This window comes from Nyctibius grandis, chromosome 2 (assembly GCF_013368605.1).
Source record: "Nyctibius grandis isolate bNycGra1 chromosome 2, bNycGra1.pri, whole genome shotgun sequence".
Classification (NCBI taxonomy): domain Eukaryota; kingdom Metazoa; phylum Chordata; class Aves; order Nyctibiiformes; family Nyctibiidae; genus Nyctibius; species Nyctibius grandis.
In genome coordinates, this window is record NC_090659.1 from 5,045,945 (window position 1) to 5,064,546 (window position 18,602).

General features: G+C 43.0%; 1 protein-coding gene across 1 annotated transcript; it reads right to left on the bottom strand.

Annotated features, from left to right (window-relative positions):
* Positions 1-3,282: 3,282 nt before the first annotated feature.
* Positions 3,283-16,052, bottom strand: MAEL (maelstrom spermatogenic transposon silencer). Its single transcript, XM_068395274.1, has 12 exons — positions 15,921-16,052; positions 15,108-15,194; positions 13,026-13,128; positions 10,711-10,866; positions 10,148-10,189; positions 9,143-9,270; positions 8,216-8,270; positions 6,731-6,872; positions 5,438-5,500; positions 4,436-4,568; positions 4,193-4,271; positions 3,283-3,398 (listed from the first exon to the last, which is right to left on the bottom strand). Exons 1-12 carry the CDS (start codon positions 16,050-16,052, stop codon positions 3,283-3,285), a joined length of 1,236 nt encoding a protein of 411 aa, XP_068251375.1.
* Between the last annotated feature and the right edge of the window lie 2,550 nt (positions 16,053-18,602).

Here is an 18,602-nt window from a genome sequence, read left to right on the forward strand (position 1 = left end):
GTAGACAGTCTTATCAGGAAGAAGTACATGAAGCCTTCAGCAGACAACTGGAAGCAGCCTGACACTCCTGACACAAGTAAATCAGGAGTCAAGGAGGGAAGGCACTCTCTGCTGGACCTCGTACTTAGAAACAAGAAAGAACTAGTCATGAATGTGAAGGCTGGGTGGCAAACTTAGCTTCAGAAACCATGAAATAGTGGAGTTTGGGGTCCTAAGAGGAAGGAAAAAAGCAAAAAGCAGGATCATAACCCTGGACCTCAGGAGAGCAGTCTTTGGCCCGTTCAGAGATCTGCTTGGAAGAATCTCATGGCATATAGTCCTGAAGAGAAGACAGGTCCAGGTGAGCTTGTTGATTTTTCAAGTATCACCTCCTCCAAGATGAACAGGAAAACAAGCAGAGTTTGACCAAAGAGCTCGTGACAAAACTCAGACATAAAAAGGAAACATATAGGAGGTAGAAGCAGGGACAAGTAATCTGGGAGAAATACAGAGATGCTGTGTGAGCATACAGGTATGGGGTTAGGAAAGCCAAAGCCCACCCAAAGCTAAAGAAGTAGAAGCTTCTACTACAAAGAAGCAGTAACTTCTGCTTACTCTACATGAACAGGCTTTATTTTACAGTATCAGTTATATACTCTTGGAATAGAATGTAACAGAAGAATAAGTGATTACAGGTTAATATACTGATGTCAGACTAGATCAGCAAAGGTGTCACCACAGTCCACTGTGCTTTCATGACCCTCAGCCAACTGTTCTCCTAGCCAAAACCATTATAGTAGCGTGTAGTAACACACAATTAATCTACTTACTCGTATAACAAGAACACAAATACCTATTAACTTTCTACTGCGTATGCAAAGCCAGGATGACTTCTACCCACAACTGTCATGGGACTGAGTAAGCTACACTAATAGGAGGACAGAAAGTCACATCTGATAGAATCTGTTAGATACCTCCTTTACAAAAACAGCTCTGTAGACAGTTCAATTTGTATGGTACCTGTACACTCACGTGCAGAATGTATTAAGTTAACTACTTTCTACCATGTGGAAAGTACATGTTTAAAGCTCCCGGGCTGCATCACTCAAAATTTTGCTCAAGAGCCATTCTGCCTTTCCTTGGTTTTATTTCCCCTTGAGAATTTCGTTATGCAAGTGAGGAGAATTTTGTTCTGATTTTGACCAACAGTTTGTGCCTTACCAGGACTACTCCTTGCACTTAAGAAGCGTTCTAAGGTTGTAAGTTACCATCTTTCCCTCATCTTTACTTGTCTGTTAAAGGAGAGAAGCATTACTGTATTATGTTTATTAAGCACAAGTTATTTTTCAAGAAATTCAACAAAGCTTCAACCAACAAAACAGCCAGGGAAGCAAAGCTCCAAAATGAAAGAATTTTCTATCATCCTCCAATAGCTGTTAGGGATCCCCCTCAATATATGCAGAATAATAGTATTAAATGGGCTACATCAGGTTAGTGTATTCGTTCTCATTATATAGATCTTACAGTTTTCACTACAAAAAACACCACAGGCTGTTGGTTATTACAGTAAGGCAGTTACTGCCCTAGTTAACAGCCCACTGCCTACAGCATGGAACTAGGTCTGCTACAGCTTACGTACTATTTTAAGATACAGGTGATAAGGCATAGACATGCCATGGAACCCTAACTCTGTACATCTCCATTTCTGCTCAGATTCTTTATCTCAGTCTTGAAGAAGATACAGAATACCTTAAGGATATTAACAAATGCTCTTCAGTTTGTGTACTTGCATGGATACTGAATAAATATTTTAATAATAATGAATTCTCTTCTTCATAAGAACTGAAACATGAAACTTTTATTGCAACACTGAAAATAATTCAAAGATTACAGTTCTGTGTATTTTGAAATGTCAACGCAGCAATGGCTGTCAGTTAAGAAACTTAAAACTCAAACTCTATTCCAATGCAGAGAAGCCTTTACCACTACTAAATAGACACTCTTAACTCTGTTACAACATTCCCAGATGCTTCACTGGTAAATCTCAGTCTTAAGACATTTACTGTCCCTTATGTGGTGAAATTCAGCAGGTAGAACAACAGCCTCAAAGGAAGGAAATACAGAATAATTCAAGAAAATTCAGTGATAGAAGCAAACTGTTAGGTAAGAGGCATCAAAATGGTTCAGTGATCCTGCGATACGGGAAGAAGGGCCTCAACTGGCTGTACAGCAACTGTGACAGGTTTCCAACTAAACCAGCAATTGGCCTTTTATGACATACTGATCAGCATGCTCGAGTTTATTCATAAACGTTTTAACCTCTTATTTTGGTTGGGTTTTGTTTGGTTGGTTTGGGGTTTTTTTCTCCTATTAACTGAAAGAATGAACTATCTAATTTTGAGTTTTAGTTCCTACAGAGAATGAAATAAATCTCTCCTCACAGTTAGTTGCTATGGAAATAGTATTTCACAACTGGACCTCTGCTGGAACAAAACGCAGAAACAACTCACAAAAAATAAGCTCTTCTGTCTGAGAATCAGTTGCTTAAAGACACATGCACTAAGGATGAGGCTCAGACAGACAGCTAGCTTCTTGGGGACTAGTCCAAGACTTGTACCTCCATAAAACAGAACATCTAACTTCCTAGTGATACATCAGACAGTCTCCCAGTTTTTATATGCCCTCAAAGAATTACAACTGGTATCTACCCAGCCTGACTAAACTTGTGAGATTATCTCTGCAGATTAATGTATCAGTTAGAATCTGATATTCCTTTCAAAAAAAATTTGTTTTGGCTGGAATTGACAGATTATGAGCAAACCTTTGAGACTTTTACACCTTTCATTCCCCTACTGCAGCCCTTCACACCTCCAATGCTCCCCCTGCCATGACTCTTTGGGGAGAGACTGTTATACACTGAAATTCTATCTTCCATATGCAGAACAGGGGAAGGAGATTATTAAAGAAGAAATAAAGCCCCTGCTTAAAGTCACATTGGCCACTGAAGAATTCTTCTAACCCAATAATATTGACTAATCAATCTTGAATTTGCACTCCATCCATTAAGAAATAGAACTAGTATGGCATGTATTTTTAAAGAGAGGATGCAACTGTCAGGTCCCTTCAAAATAAGTCTTCCTGTAGATAACAAACAAGATTTTTGTCTTCTTTAAATCCAGTCAATAGTTCTATGATTCTAACAAGAACTTGAACTGAAAAACTGCAGCCTGGAGAAATTGCTGGTTATATTAGTGAAATGAGGAAAATCAGAATTTTCAGCTGTCCTGAATGTGAAAAAGATTTTCAATTACTGAAAGACTTGGATAGATCAGATGCACTTCTCAGAATTCGAGTAATTCCTCTTCCTTGCACGGTACTTGTTCCATAAAGAGAAGTCTTCACACCACAGAGAGAATCACCTATTAAATTAAATACAGTTTGCAAATCAAATCAGCCTTTAAAGCTTGCATAAATTAATGGAATTGTTCTTCATATGTTGTGGAGCTGAACCTATTCAATAGCTCTAATACAAAGTCAGAGACAGGGGTTGTGTGCTTATAAACACTGAGACCATAAGATCTCATGATTTATAACTGGAACAGTTTTGGAGTTCAGTCAGCATGTATTTTATATGCAAGAAAATAAGCTGCAGACTCAGAATTCTTACAGTTATTTGTCTTGCAAACTTGATTCTGTTCCTTTGAAGATTAGTCAGGAACTGCCCAGTTGAACTGAGCTCACGTGCCTCCTGTTAAAAAAATTTCATCTCCAAAAAGACAACTTTAAATGAGCAGTTTTATTAAACCTAGTTAGAATACTTGCAACAAGTACCAGCTGAGCCTGCCTAATGACTTCAGAGCAAGGAGAGTATTTTAAAGATGGCCCTGCCTCAAAGCACCTAAGCATATGAGAACAGACTTCATGTAGCAGAAAAATAAGGGGGTATAGATCAGAGAGCAACATTTATCAGAAAAAACAAATTTTGAGAGACCTTTTTGACCACAGTGCCCAGTAAGAAAAGGGCAGCTCTTTATGTTTCAGTCTTCAGAAATTCAGTGAAATCCATATGCAGGAATAAGCTCAGCTCATGCAGAGTTGTTTAAGCTTTATGCCACTGACAGGCAACATCTAAGCCCAGAAATCTGAAAAAGCCGCAATAGGATTAAGTTTGAATACCACTTTCCCCTTACAAATGTGAAAGTTTCAAACTCACAATTAGAAGGGACAAACTCTTGATCCTCACTTGGAGAAGCACAATGGCTGTCACATCCAGAACCCGCAGCCTTCATGTTCTGTATGAAGAAATAAACATTCAAAATAATATGTGTCTTCTAAAATGCCCAATATATGTCACAAAGGACAGCATCCAAAGACAAAACAGCTAACCTGAAACTGGCAAGTTTGAACACTTGAGTTAACTAGAAATAAAACAGGATACCAGATTAAAGACTCTGACCTGAAGACGTCCAGCATCCAGTACCACCATCTTGGTATTTGTGCTTTCACCATAACCAGAGTCTTGAAGAGGCAGGTGAGCTGCTGTCAGTGAGACTCCATACACACCAGCTAAAGATTTACTGATGCAATAACTTGGCCAAGAAAAAGAAAGCAAGAAAAGTTTGGCTAAGAGGGCTGTAATGCTTAGGTGTGGAAGCACAGCATTTTTCGTTCTTCCACCAGCAAACAAAAGCAACCACAGACTGAGATGCAGAGAGCAGATGACAGATGGCAGAAGGACGTTATTGCAGCAGCTAAATAGCTATCCTGCGTCCTTCCAGGACCACCAGCCTGTTCTACAACTACACGTGAAATTAACACAACTGCTTCCCCACGTTATCAAATGCAGCCACTTCCAAGTGTGAAAGGCAACATAGCAGCACATAACAAGACTTTTTAAAATGAAAGATTATTCTCTATTATCTCTCTCAAAGTGCTGCTACTACTGACTGAGATCTTAAATGGAATTTCCTTGTTTCCCAACTATTTACTTGCCCTTTCCCCAAACCAAAAAGATGACAGAACCTTATGTATCTACATTATACGTAAGGCAGTATTAAAAGTCTCCAAAGTAGACATATACTAGAATATACTGAGAATTTCTCATCAAATACAGGCACACTAAACCTCTGAAGAAAAACAGTGAATTCTAGTGTAATTAACGCTTCTCTCAACCCTCCAATAGTAAGTGGAGGTAGGGAGAGGATGACTACAGAGTAATGGACATTACTATCACAGAAATAACATTACATCTAAGCACTGAGACTTACAGCATACTGCTAAGCCATACAAACAATGGAAGTTACAAATAGAACAAAATCTTGGGGGTGGAGGGAATAAATAAAACTCAAGATCTAGAACTACAGTGGTCCAGGCAGTCAGAGAAGCCAGAGCCAAAAACGTCCATCTGTAAGAAAATAAAAAGTCATCATGGTGGAGATAACTCCTCAGCAATACTCACGCCATTTTCTTACAGGAAGCCAAAGCACAGCAGAGTATATCATTCTCTTCATGCCACTTGCACCTACATGAAATGAAGTTCAGGTTTATTGCAGAAGCATCTACATCGTTAATCAACATGAATAGCTGGTCTGGTCAGAAAGAACAGGAACAAATATTAAAGATGTTATCTTTTTGTCTCAGTGATCACAGAGCACCTTTAAAATTTCACAGAGGACCAGCATTCATAACTAAGCTCTAAGGGGTTTCTGCAGAGTTAAAAGGCATGCTTAACAGGCAGCCTGCTTCATGCTGAGGTGGGAGGAAGGGGAAAAAAGAGAATCCTAAGAGACAAATGGAATTTAAAGGTAACAAATTGAAGTTTCCCATTAATGTGAAATAGTTCCTCTTAGTACGAGCATCCCCACTTTCCTCTCCAAATATGTGTTTTAAAGTACGTTTTTCCATTCTTGTTAAGGTCTCCCTCTAGGATACTCATGGAAACAGAAAACTGCCTGACTATAAAAAGATCAAGTGACACTGGTTATCCCAATGGATCCATACTGTAAGCAGACTTCCAAGAATGATTTTTTTTTTTTCAAAAAGATCTACTAAAATTTAAGACCAAATTATTGGTTCGTTCTTAAAGTAACAGAGGAAAAGTTAAAGTATATTTCTAAGTTAACTGCGGCATCACTAAATATTCCCCTGCAACACCACAAGCTACACACCACTTCTTTGTACAAACATGGGAGAATGTGAAAGCAGGAAGAGCTTTACCGTTCAAGACATGTAGAAAAAAAAAATTAAAAAGGAAAAAATCCTACAAAGTAAATAGGATTCCAGATGTGTAATAAGGAACATTCATTCTGGAAGAAAAAAGATGGGATCTACCTTAACACTTATTGCTTGAGAACTTTATTTACACCACTGGCAAACATACCTTGTCCCTCATCATAGTAGCAGCATGAAGCATTTGATGTATAACAACAGCCAGGTCCCATCCCAATTATACTCCTAAGAGTCTGAATCTTCTCACTTCTATGACTTCTAGTTAAATACCACAATATATTTTATTCCCATTTTTTACCCCTTCCTTTAAATTAGGCCTCAGACTCAGCATTACAAAGCCATCTATCTTTACACTTCTTTTGGGAAAGTATTTTTCGTTTCCAGTTGTACTCATGATGTGACAAGAAGCATTTCTGATTAGAAGGCTTGCAGAACATTCTAGCCTAGTAGCACACAAGCTGTATGTAGGGCAGCAAGGCACGTCAGGCTAATACACTTTTCCACAAAGAAGAACCCAACATACCTGGTATTACTGGAGAAATCCCACAGGAAGACATCCAGTTCTCTACACACCGAAGTCTTGGATGGCTCTTTTTGGTACTTCTTCTGGTACAGTTCTATTACCAGGTCTTCTACAGCAAGAAGCTCCAGATGGCTCTCAATGCCTACAGCTCAGAGAAAATCCAGGTCAGAAGAACAAAAGAGTCAGGGAACATTCTGCTCAGCTCACTTCTCAGTCAGTCCCTTTTCACTGCCCAGCCTCTTACTAGAGCATCAAAGCTCTTGTAAACCTTACAAAGTTATTCCACCAGTAGTTTTAATAAAACCTGGCTTCCTAGCAAGGCGGGTCATCCTGTATTCCCAGAATTTTCTCCACCTCAGTAATCCTGTATTCTACTTGTGGGCCATCTCTCCTCAGCAGCTGTTAGTTTTCCTATGTGTTACCATACGCTCACCTTCACAGTAATCACACTGCCTCTAGTGATCCTTTAGCTGGTTGAGCAAGAAACAGTGTATGTTATTCTACAGATGTGCTCATAAGCCAGTTAGCTGATCATGTTGCTGTTTTACTCAGAATCACAGAATCAATCAGGTTGGAAGAGACCTCTGGGATCATCGAGTCCAACCGTTGCCCTGACACCACCCTGTCAACTAGACCATGGCACTAAGTGCCATGTCCAGTCTTTTCTTAAACACATCCAGAGATGGTGATTCCACCACCTCCCTGGGCAGCCCATTCCAATGGCTAATGACCCTTTCTGAAAAGAAATTCTTCCTAATGTCCAACCTGAACATCCCCTGGCCAAGCTTGAGGCTGTGTCCTCTTGTCCTATGGCTAGTTGCCCGGGAGAAGAGGCCGACTCCCACTTCACTACAACCTCCCTTCAGGTAGTTGTAGACTGCACTAAGGTCACCTCTGAGCCTCCTCTTCTCCAGGCTAAACAACCCCAGCTCCCTCAGCCGTTCCTCGGAGGTCAGACCCTCCAGACCCTTCACCAGCTTGGTCGCCCTCCTCTCGACTCGCTCCAACACCTCAACATCTTTCTTGAAGTGCGGGGCCCACAACTGGACACAGGATTCAAGGTGCGGCCTCACCAGTGCCGAGTACAGAGGGATGATCACTTCCCCAGACCGGCTGGCTACACTATTCCCAATAGAGGCCAGGATGCCATTGGCCTTTTTGGCCACCTGGGCACACTGCTGGCTCATGTTTAGCCGCCTGTCGATCAGCACCCCCAGGTCTCTTTCCGCCAGGCCGCTTTCTAACCACTCTTCCCCCAGCCTGTAGCGCTGCAGGGGGTTGTTGTGGCCTAAGTGTAAGACCCGGCACTTGTTCTTGTTGAACCTCATGCCGTTGGTCTCGGCCCATCTATCCAACCTGTCCAGATCCCTCTGTAGGGCCTTCCTACCCTCCAGCAGATCGACACTCCCACCCCGCTTGGTGTCATTACATAACCCTTCTTTCTTGGTGGAAAAAAACAAAGGCCAAAAAGGATCCATTTCGCACCTGTTACGCCAGCCATTCGATTGAGACACCAGTTAATTCGGAACCTGTCACCAGACTAGAGGAAAGAAAACTTCAGTCACACGGAAGAAGTACAGTATATAATTCTGACATCTGCAAGACTTGTGACTAAGTCTGAAAAAGTCACCTCCAAAACAAAATTCAATGTTTGTGGAGCTGAATGTACACTCTTCCTGAAAATTATCTTGACAAGGAACCAAATGCCACGGAGGCTTTCCAATCACACCCCAGGAGAAATTCTGGACTAATGGTTGGGGACAGGTCAAAGGTTAACCCATTTTACAGGTATCTCCATTAAGTGCCCTGAGATACTTCTTTCATGTGTATTTCTTCACAGCCCTATATTTATAGATGGAGCCCAATATCTTGACCCTCCCCACCTTTTTAAGGATTAACATTAGGCTCAAATGGAATCAAAACGTAACACAGCTCTCATGAAGCTTAAATGCCTCTGAATCCTAACACTTTGTTTTGCTCATTGGCAAATGAAATGAGCAAAAATCAACATGTACAGTATTCTCATGGGCAAAGAGTCAAAAACATAAAAACATCCCTTAGAAAAGCAGGATTGTGTGACTATTATTCAGCACAATCAATTTAAGTCAATCTTAAAAGCCCTTAACCTAAATCAAAACCATGTCAGAGACCGAGTGAAACGTTCATCAGTAGACTAGAGACAGAAGTGCAGGCTGAAAATGAGAAGGCAGAAAATCAAGTCTCTGCTTTACAAAAAGGTTAGCTTCCAGGGGCCATTTCTTCCTGCACGGAACTTGGAAACTTTGGAAGAGCGTCCTTTCCCACTCATTTGCACACTGATTAGGTTTTAGAGTGAAGTATCTCCTTAGACATCCAACAGAAGTGAAATTAGAGGGTTTGATTTAGAGCATCTTACTTTGACCTTGACCATACCCTGCAGTACAAGCGAGGCCGAACACCTTTGGCTGGGTGGACAAACTCAAGAAGTTCCCGTAAGACAACTGCATAACAAGTACATGCAAGATGAGATCCAGATATAGGGATCTTATGAGTGGCATCACCTAATGGGGGGTGGGCAGGGAAAACAAACGTTATGAGAAGTCCTGTTTCCTTAAGTGATACAGTTCCCCCCTCCTTTATATCTTTTTATATACATATATGCATACACACAAACACACACACACCTCCTCTTCTCCACAGGCAGTATCTGTGTTAAGCTATCAAAAGCTTGCTTCCATCAGCAGAAGACTTGCAGGTCTGGGCTCTGCGCAAACACACACACACACACACACACACACACACACACTTACCCCTTTTAAAAGGTCATTATCTAAGTATTTGATGTAGGAAAACACAGGCCAAGTTTGTTCCCTCTGTACACAAGAGGAGGAAGTATCCTAATAGAAACAGACTGGAATCTATAAACACTACTTCAGAGCCACAAGGGAAACAAAAGCAGGCCAAGCCAGACACAACAATGGTATAAATACTTTAACTTTGTTGATGTGTGTAAAGCTGCAAAACACAACTTTTAAATACAAACTAGTACCTTTGAGTTACCCTATTATGAATTAGCACTTCATGCTGAAGATACACACAAGAACTATCAAGGGAAGGACACTCTGCTCAGACGGGCTTGAAAGCATTTAAAGCCATACAAAGTTGTCCCATTTAAGAAGAACATACTGCAGTTGTTATTGAATTAACAAAGACAGAACACAAATAACTCTGCCGCTGACAAAACCATTTTGGCTGAAGCGCTCTGCTGTATAAAAGGTAACTGCAACAAGCTGCTCTGTCACTACTCTCTCTTCAAAACTTGGCAAGTGCTCAGAAGGAGAAACTGTAGACTTACAAAACATTTGGATACAGCTCAGATAAGCTGAGTCTAAAACTGTACACCTTTGCATACCATTCTTTTCCTCCACTGATACTCACTAGCAGCCTGGCAGTGATACCGAAACCCACGCGGTGGTACTTCTGCAGAAGAGCAGGGGAGAGGGGAGAAAAAGAACACTCATCATCCAACATCCACAAGGACAGATCCTTAACTCTCAACTGTGCACCACAGTTTCATGTACAGAAAGGAACAGCTTCATCTTCCCCTGTGGCCTTGTACAAGTGCCACAGCTATTTTTGGAAAAGTTATTTTCAGTTATATGCATTTTAAAAATCAAAGTATATTGTATAGTGTGTGTGTTTAGGTCCAATCAAGACAAACACTCATTGGCATGAAATATAAAGCACAAACATCTGAAGGTCCTCCTGGATTTGTTCTACCCTCTTTTCAGCTTCATGCAGTTCTGACACTTAAGTCCATCTCTTCAGAAACAATCAGCACTGTTCTGATATTTTAAGAAGTCCAACCAACTTATAGTCAAAGAAATCAACCTGTCTCAAGACCAGAAATCTAATCTGGGCAGCAGATGTGACACTAGAAAGCCTCCCTCTCACCCCAAAGCAAGATGAACTACTTCTTGTCTCCCTTCCTCGGAACTCACCTGGATCTATGAAGTGATGGAAATCAGCCATTATGCCATCCTGCAGAGAGTACCTGACACACCCAATCTCGCAAGGAAGGAAGCGCTGTTCACAGTGGGACGGCAGCTTGCCATGGCTGTAGATGTCCAGGAAGTAGAAGATGTCTGCAACCACAGCTGAAAGAAAAAAAAAAACCCAAACATTTTCAGAAGAGCCACCAGAGCTTTATCACATGACTGAGTTAAGTAGGGTAATGATGAAGTAAAACACACAGACCTTTCTCTGTGTCTGAGATGACAAGGTAACTAATACTTATGCAAGAGTCCGGCATATCGGTACTCCTGGTACACCTTCCATAGGTGCTACTGTGTGTAGAGATCAGGGCAAAAAAAAAACCCAAATTAAAGCAATTTAAAAAAAAAAAAAAAAAGAGCAAATCCCAGACCCAAAAGAATGTTCAGAGGCCTGGAATCCAACAGGAACTGCTATTCCTTTTTATGATAGGTCTCTTCAGCCTTTAGGAAAATAGTGTTAGGAAAAAAAACAGTAACTGCAAAGCAGCCTCACAAACTCAGTCCAATAACTTACACAAGTGAAATGAGCTGGTAACAATCTTCTAGGGTAAGAGGAGATGAGAAGCCTGCTAATTAAAAGGATGCTTCTCCTCCGCTAAATGAGCTCCCAAAGAAGGTGGCAAGAATACCCAAGGCAAATGTTAAGAAATAAATTTATCATTTTCTAATTTAAGAAGTACCCAACTACGAAAAATATTTCACAATACACCTTAGTCCTTTTTTTCATGAATATCACTAACATTCTCACTGAAGTTTAAGGTAGCTATTTAATCCTTACCCTTAAGTCTGCCCCCATCAAAAAATCCTACTCGTTCTACTAAATGGTAGAGATGTATAACTGCTTTCACACAGAAATGTTGCTGTATGCCAGACTTTATGGCATTTAACACCAGTTGTCCTAAGCTTGAATGCTGGTGCTCTCTTACATGGGTCTTAAACTCTACAAGAATTTCTTTTCAGAAAGGGTCATTAGACATTGGAAGGGGCTGCCCAGGGAGGTGGTGGAGTCACCATCTCTGGAGGTGTTTAAGAAAAGACTGGACATGGCCCTTAGTGCCATGGTCTAGTTGACAGGGTGGTGTCAGGGCAACGGTTGGACTCGATGATCCCAGAGGTCTCTTCCAACCTGGTTAATTCTGTGATTCTGTGATTCTGTGAAGCTGCGAGGCCATAGGAAAGACCCCTCTCCTACCTGAGTTTGAACTGCTTTCCTTATGAAAAAATGGATATAGCTACAGGGAACCACACAGGACTTTTCCTGAGAAATATTAAGAAGCAGCATCACAAAATGCATCTCACTTATCCCTTATCATTATCTCTCTGGTCCAGTTTAAAGATCAACTGTGTCAGCTCAAGCCACAATGATCAACCTGATCAAATTTGTATCACAATGACAGGGGAGCATGACCTCTGGCAGGGAGGATGCTAACAGGTATTACACTTTTTATGGAGCTACTCTTTCCTGCTCGTCCATAACCATGACAAAATGAAAATAGTTCAAGAGACTTGTTAGGTAAAAAGCTTGAGCTGAAACTTAACCACGTAGCAGATACCGCTTATATTAACTGGCTGCTTGACTTATCTTGTAAGCACTACCCTTTATCATTTTCCAGGATTATGTAATATTTATGGGGAAAAGATTACAGATGTGTTCATTACTCAATTCTAATCAAAACATCCATTTGAAGAGGGGGTACAGATAAGAAAGGTTTCGTTTTCAAGAGTTCTTTCAATAACGAAGCAAGCCAGGATGTTATAAAAGCACTGACAAAGTACATATCCCCTCTTTTATTCTCCCAAAGAGGCCACGTCACCGTTTCATTTAACACCTCTACCATACAAATTCTGAATTTTGATATCTAACAACTCTTCACCTTTTAAAACTGGTACAAGTATTCTTTTATGCTGAACTTGGATTAGGTCTTGTAAATCATAAACGTAGGAGTTGAAGCATTACCTTTTTCTTAAAAACCTTGAAATAATTGTAAAGAAACTATTAGTGGCTACACTCCCATCAAGCTAAAAAACAGAGGATAAAATTATTTTGGGGCGGGGGGGATAGGACACAGACATTTGCACTGACTTCCCTCTAGACTACAAAAGACCTTTTTACAGCAGCAGACCATTAGTTTAAAAGAAGGAAACAGTTGACACAGATGGCTATTAGCAGAATGTAACAGGCTCTGTATAGGTACTGTTGAGAACATCTCTAAAGGGCAAGCTTTTATCTACCAGGATCAACTGCGTTAAGATGACCATACCCTGATCATTCTTCCAAGACACAGCAGAGGCATCTGGAAGAGAAGTAGCACTGGGCATCTTTGTGGTCAGACAAGCAGGAACCTGATGAGCCACGTTACACGTCTGGAAAAGATGAGAAAGTTAAAAAAAAATCAAAAGAGTCTACTACCCCCCAATAGAGTCCTTCACCTCCTTCTATTAGAGGAACATATGATGTCCAACAGTTATGGTCAGGTGGAACAAGTCTGCAGTTTATATTACAACTGCCTGTGTACTTGCTGAGTGGGAAGGCAAGATTTCTCTTCTAACAAAAAGAGAGAGAGGTATCTTAGTACCTTCATCACTTACTACAACTGGAAAGAACTACTGCTAGATTAACAAAATATAATTTAGAAAAAAAAAAATTTAAATATGATTTTGTTAGGTTCAACCACCAGGTGAGGAACTTTTCATATTGGCATTTCAATTTTTTTCCATGAACTTTATGAAAAAGTTTGTCACATGCAGTGGTTGCCTTTGACTAGGAACAGAATTGATGAAAAGCCAATAAAGCCTCAAGGAAGCAATCAGATTGCTGCAGCACAGAGCAATAAGAGGGGCAAGTACACCTATTCAGCACTGCAAGTCCATGCATGGACAATAAGGTTTTAAGAGGACAGGAGGAGAAACCTGGCATGCTTACAGAATTCAGTCACTCAAGACCCAAACTCCAGAAGATGACCAAGACCTTCCACTACACAAAACAACTGTGGTTGTCTGTGTACAGGGGTATGATTAATAAATGGAGATCACATATAATCTCATCTATACATACTGCCCTGTTTCCACTGACAGGCAATAGGGATGATGTTCTTTATTTCGGCAAAGCAATTATTCCATTCCCTGATTACTGCTTTCTAAAATGCTACTGCTTGTGGAAGGAAATACAGAAGCCTCCATTTATGACTTAGCTGTCATTTCATGTAGCTCTCCATTATATATGAAAATGGAGCTTCATTAATTATATACCCCTAGCCTGCTAAATAACACCATGACAATCGCATTTTAAACAGATCTTTCCCATACAGTCAGGCCCCCAAAATCAGAAAACATTGCCTAACATTTCCTACTGGTCTAGACTCACTAAATTAACTCATCCAGACTCTAAACTACGATCATCTTGTCATTCTCTCTAGCATCATGTAAGTGTTTTAAAGTCCTAAAATTTACCCTCACCAGGAAATTTGCAGTTTATAGTCAGTTTCTGTAATATGGGATGAAGAAATAAATGCAGTATTATCCATTTACTCAGCCAGGCTCTTTGCTTTGACACACAAGTTTTTACACTGCCAACCAAGACTGGAATGAAATAAGCTTTCTGACACCTCACATAATTCAAACTCTGAAGCAAACTACGCTTCAGGGAACTGCTGGGAGAGGGAGAGACAGATAGAAGGCGAAAAAAAGAGACACACACACAAACACCTTTCAAGACACAGTAGAAGGGATCCATTTAGCACTATTTCTGACCACAACCATAGCATTACTATTCTCTCCAAAATCAAAGCAATCTAAAAATAATGGCAAGGTATAATTATTCTTTTCGTGCGTAGGTTGCAACATTTCATTGACCTGGTCCACCACACAGCCACTTGAGAATGGCAAATCAGCTGCGTATAAGATGTGGTTTCAGGCCGTCAGATGAGAACCACCTAAATTAAGGACATCCACGAAGCAAAAGCAACATGAACCTATGACCAGAAGTCATCCCAATTTACAGTATTATAAATAAAAAAGCATTGTAATTCAGTAAATGCAAAATACTGTCAAACGTAAAACTAAGCTGTTAGAGCACTACCTTTTACTTGGTAGAAGAGCCCAAAGAAACAAGCTGTGCTGGTTTAAAATGTGTATAGAGTATTCTCACCTTCATTTCAAACCAGAATAATTTTCTGCTTAACCTTCATAACAGTATGGACTACCCCAGCAGCCATAACCTCCAGAGGCTGGAGGCTATGGAGAGCAGGTCATCTTCCATAGCATCATAGCTGACCAAACCCCACCACCACTCACTCCCTCACTTATTTAGCAACATTGAATGGTGTTCCTTTCTCAGCATTCACCTCTTTCACTGTCTTCTGAGAGCATTTCTTCTCATTCCATTTACGAGCCTTCTCTGCATACACCATCTTCTCTTCCTTAGTCAACAACTTGAAGGAAAGTGCATTGTTAAAAAACAGTTTTTACTGCTACCTTCTAGTAGTCCAACAAACCAAGAAACCATGTAATAAATCAATTGTGCATTTCCAAAGGACATTATCAATGTTGGGCAAGAACTGCCAGCTACTAACATTGACTCAAACAAATTTAGCTTTCTTCCTAACAAAGCCATAAGCTTTCCTTCAAAACACCAGCAAGCACATGCTTTTGAAGCATCTTCAGACAAGGGCAAACTAGCACTGCCCCACCACAAACGAGGTCTTCTGAAACTACTCTTGCCAGCCAGTGATGCCACTACCCATCGCACACTGCCAGAGCTGCCCCCCTGCAGCTGAGGGGAGGACAGCGTAGGTTGGGCTTCTTAGCTAGAGCCAGCTGAGGCCCCTCAAGATGCCCATTTGACTGCTAAACACACAGCAGCTGAGCCACCAGCGGGTTCACCCTCCAAGAGAGGCCATGCCGACATTTTATCCCCCGCACAACCTGCACAGGGGCACCGCACAGATCCACCTGATGGGTGCTGCTTCCCCAACAGCAGAACTGCCATGAAACCCACGGCCCCGGCACACCGCGGCTGGCGCAGGACCGCGCCGCGGGCCTCCCTCCGCTGCCCTCCCCGCCAGCAAGCTGCGTTAACCCGGGGCCGTTCCCCCCCCCGCGCCGCAGGAGGCCCGAGCGGCGAGGGGCGGTGGGCAAGAGAGAGCCCTTCCCCTCACCGCCCACGCCTCGGAGCAGTAGGGGACGCCGTCGACCACGCGGGTCACGGGCAGCCCGCGCCGCTGCAGCTCGGGCAGCTGGTCGCGCACGAAGCAGCAGTAGGGGCTGCGGAAGCCCTTGCGCTGCGCCATGGCGGCCGCCTCCCTGCCCCGGCCGGGGGCTCTTGGCGGCGCGGCGAGAGGGGCGGCCCCGGCGCGAGCGCCCTCAGGAGCTGCCGGCGGGGCGGGGCGGGGCGGGGCACGCGCCCGCCCTCGGGTTTTGGCGGCAAGGGGAGGGTCGCCCTCAGCGGTGGCGGCCGCCGGGGTCCGCCGCGGGCTGGGCGACCCTCACCGCGTCCCGCCTCGCGTGGTGAACCGGCACCTCAAGATGGGCCTTGAGGAGAGCGCGGCAGGGCTGTTTGAGGGGTTTTCTGTTGGGTTTTTTCTCTTTTTTTTTTTAATGTTCTTTAGGTGCTGAAGGGTAAAAAATACCCAATGGGAGCAAGAGCTTGCACCAAGTTCTCATAGACATTCAAAACGCAGGCTCCCCACCCTCACAGGACACTGCTATGCTGATTTCTCAAAATAAAAGGGCCATACTCCTCTATATCACAGAATCAACCAGGTTGGAAGAGACCTCTGGGATCATCGAGTCCAACCATTGCCCTGACACCACCCTGTCAACTAGACCATGGCACTAAGTGCCATGTCCAGTCCTTTTCTTAAACACATCCAGCAATGGTGACTCCACCACCTCCCTGGGCAGCCCATTCCAATGGCTAATGACCCTTTCTGAGAAGAAATTCTTCCTAATGTCCAACCTGAACCTCCCCTGGCAAAGCTTGAGGCTGTGTCCTCCTGTCCTATCGCTAGTTGCCCGGGAGAAGAGGCCGACTCCCACTTCACTACAACCTCCCTTCAGGTAGTTGTAGACTGCAATAAGGTCACCTCTGAGCCTCCTCTTCTCCAGGCTAAACAACCCCAGCTCCCTCAGCCGTTCCTCGTAGGACAGACCCTCCAGACCCTTCACCAGCTTGGTCGCCCTCCTCTGGACTCGCTCCAACACCTCAGCATCTTTCTTGAAGTGCGGGGCCCACAACTGGACACAGGATTCAAGGTGCGGCCTCACCAGTGCCGAGTACAGAGGGACGATCACTTCCCCAGACCGGCTGCCTACACTATTCCTAATAGAGGCCAGGATGCCATTGGCCTTCTTGGCCACCTGGGCACACTGCTGGCTCATGTCTAGCTGGCTGTCGATCAGCACCCCCAGGTCTCTTTCCGCTGGGCTGCTCTCTAACCACTCTTCCCCCAGCCTGTAGCGCTGCATGGGGTTGTCGTGGCTGAATAGACCACAGCAACCACAACAGACCACAACAGAGTGAGAGTGTATCCTCTCACTCTGAATACTGTTATATACTAAATTTAGCAAAATCCTTACAAAAAGTCACTACATTTGTTTATGCAAACAGATATGTTCATATGTATAAACAAATGAAGGAACAGAAGAAGAAGAGACCAACTGGAATTCCATATCCAAAATACATCTACTGGTACGTGGGACTTCTGAAAATATTCAGAGATCGTTATTACTGGTTGCAGCTACTTCATCTAGGCCAAAACAGGCACCCTACTGCATCTCACCCGCAGCCTGCATGACCCCCGCCTGGGCTCCCCGCTTTCCTCTCCTGGACCAGCCTGGATCCTGCTGCTCCCTGACAGCCAGCTCACCAGGAGCTGGTGCTCCGCAAGACAAGATGATCATGGTGATGTGCCTACTCTGACACTTCCAGTAGTGCTCTGGAAGTGCTGCCAGGAGCTGGGGTCCTAGGTGAGAAGAGGGGGTGACAGGTAACAGCAGTAGGGGCCCAGGAGATGCAGGAAGGAGCTGGGGAAGAGGTGAAGACCAGCTTCAGTTAAGAGGCCTAGGTTTGGCTTTGAGATATGTGGTAGAAAACTGGAGGAGGTGAGAGGGCGTGCGTGTGCTTGGAAAGCAAACTTGCTTGTTAAAAATAATTTGGGAGCTCACGTTATACAAAACTGAGGCTCCTGTCCAGACTCTCTTTTTGTGGTTTTGCGTTGGTTTTTGGTTTTGTTTTTTTCTCTGACATAATTGACACTTCCTTCACTGAAAGTTTGCATAGTGAATCACAGTTCAGATAAGATAAAGGCTGGAGACAATCTGATCTGCATCATCTTGATGAGCAACATGAGTTGCCTCCCCCCCCTTAAGCTTTCTATTGATCTCTCTCAAAAAACAAATGATCCTCACTGGCCATAGTGAAAAAAAGAAATTAGCAGGGCAATAACCACAACTGCCTTTAAAACAAAGTTTAATGAGTTTACAGCAGGGATTGTGAAATCTGGTTGCCTGGAACCGAACACCCTACGTTTGACCTGAGACAGGGTTACTAGAGTGGCAATGTTGGCATAGGCCCTGATTAAATTCTGGCCAGGTTTTGCTTGTCCCAGGCGTGTGATGTCTCCCACATTCCTCACTGTTCCCCTTGTCTTTTGGGGGAATCTCCTTCAGCATGCGGCTGCAGTTCCTGCAGAGCCGGTGTAGTGCAGCAGAACAAGAGCTAGCACGCTGCTTCTCACGCAGCCATTTTCCATGGAGTTACCCAGACAATCTCGATAAAAACGAACGGTGTAGCCCTGACTTGGAAGATTCTTTCCCATCCTCTATCCCAGAGTCCTTTT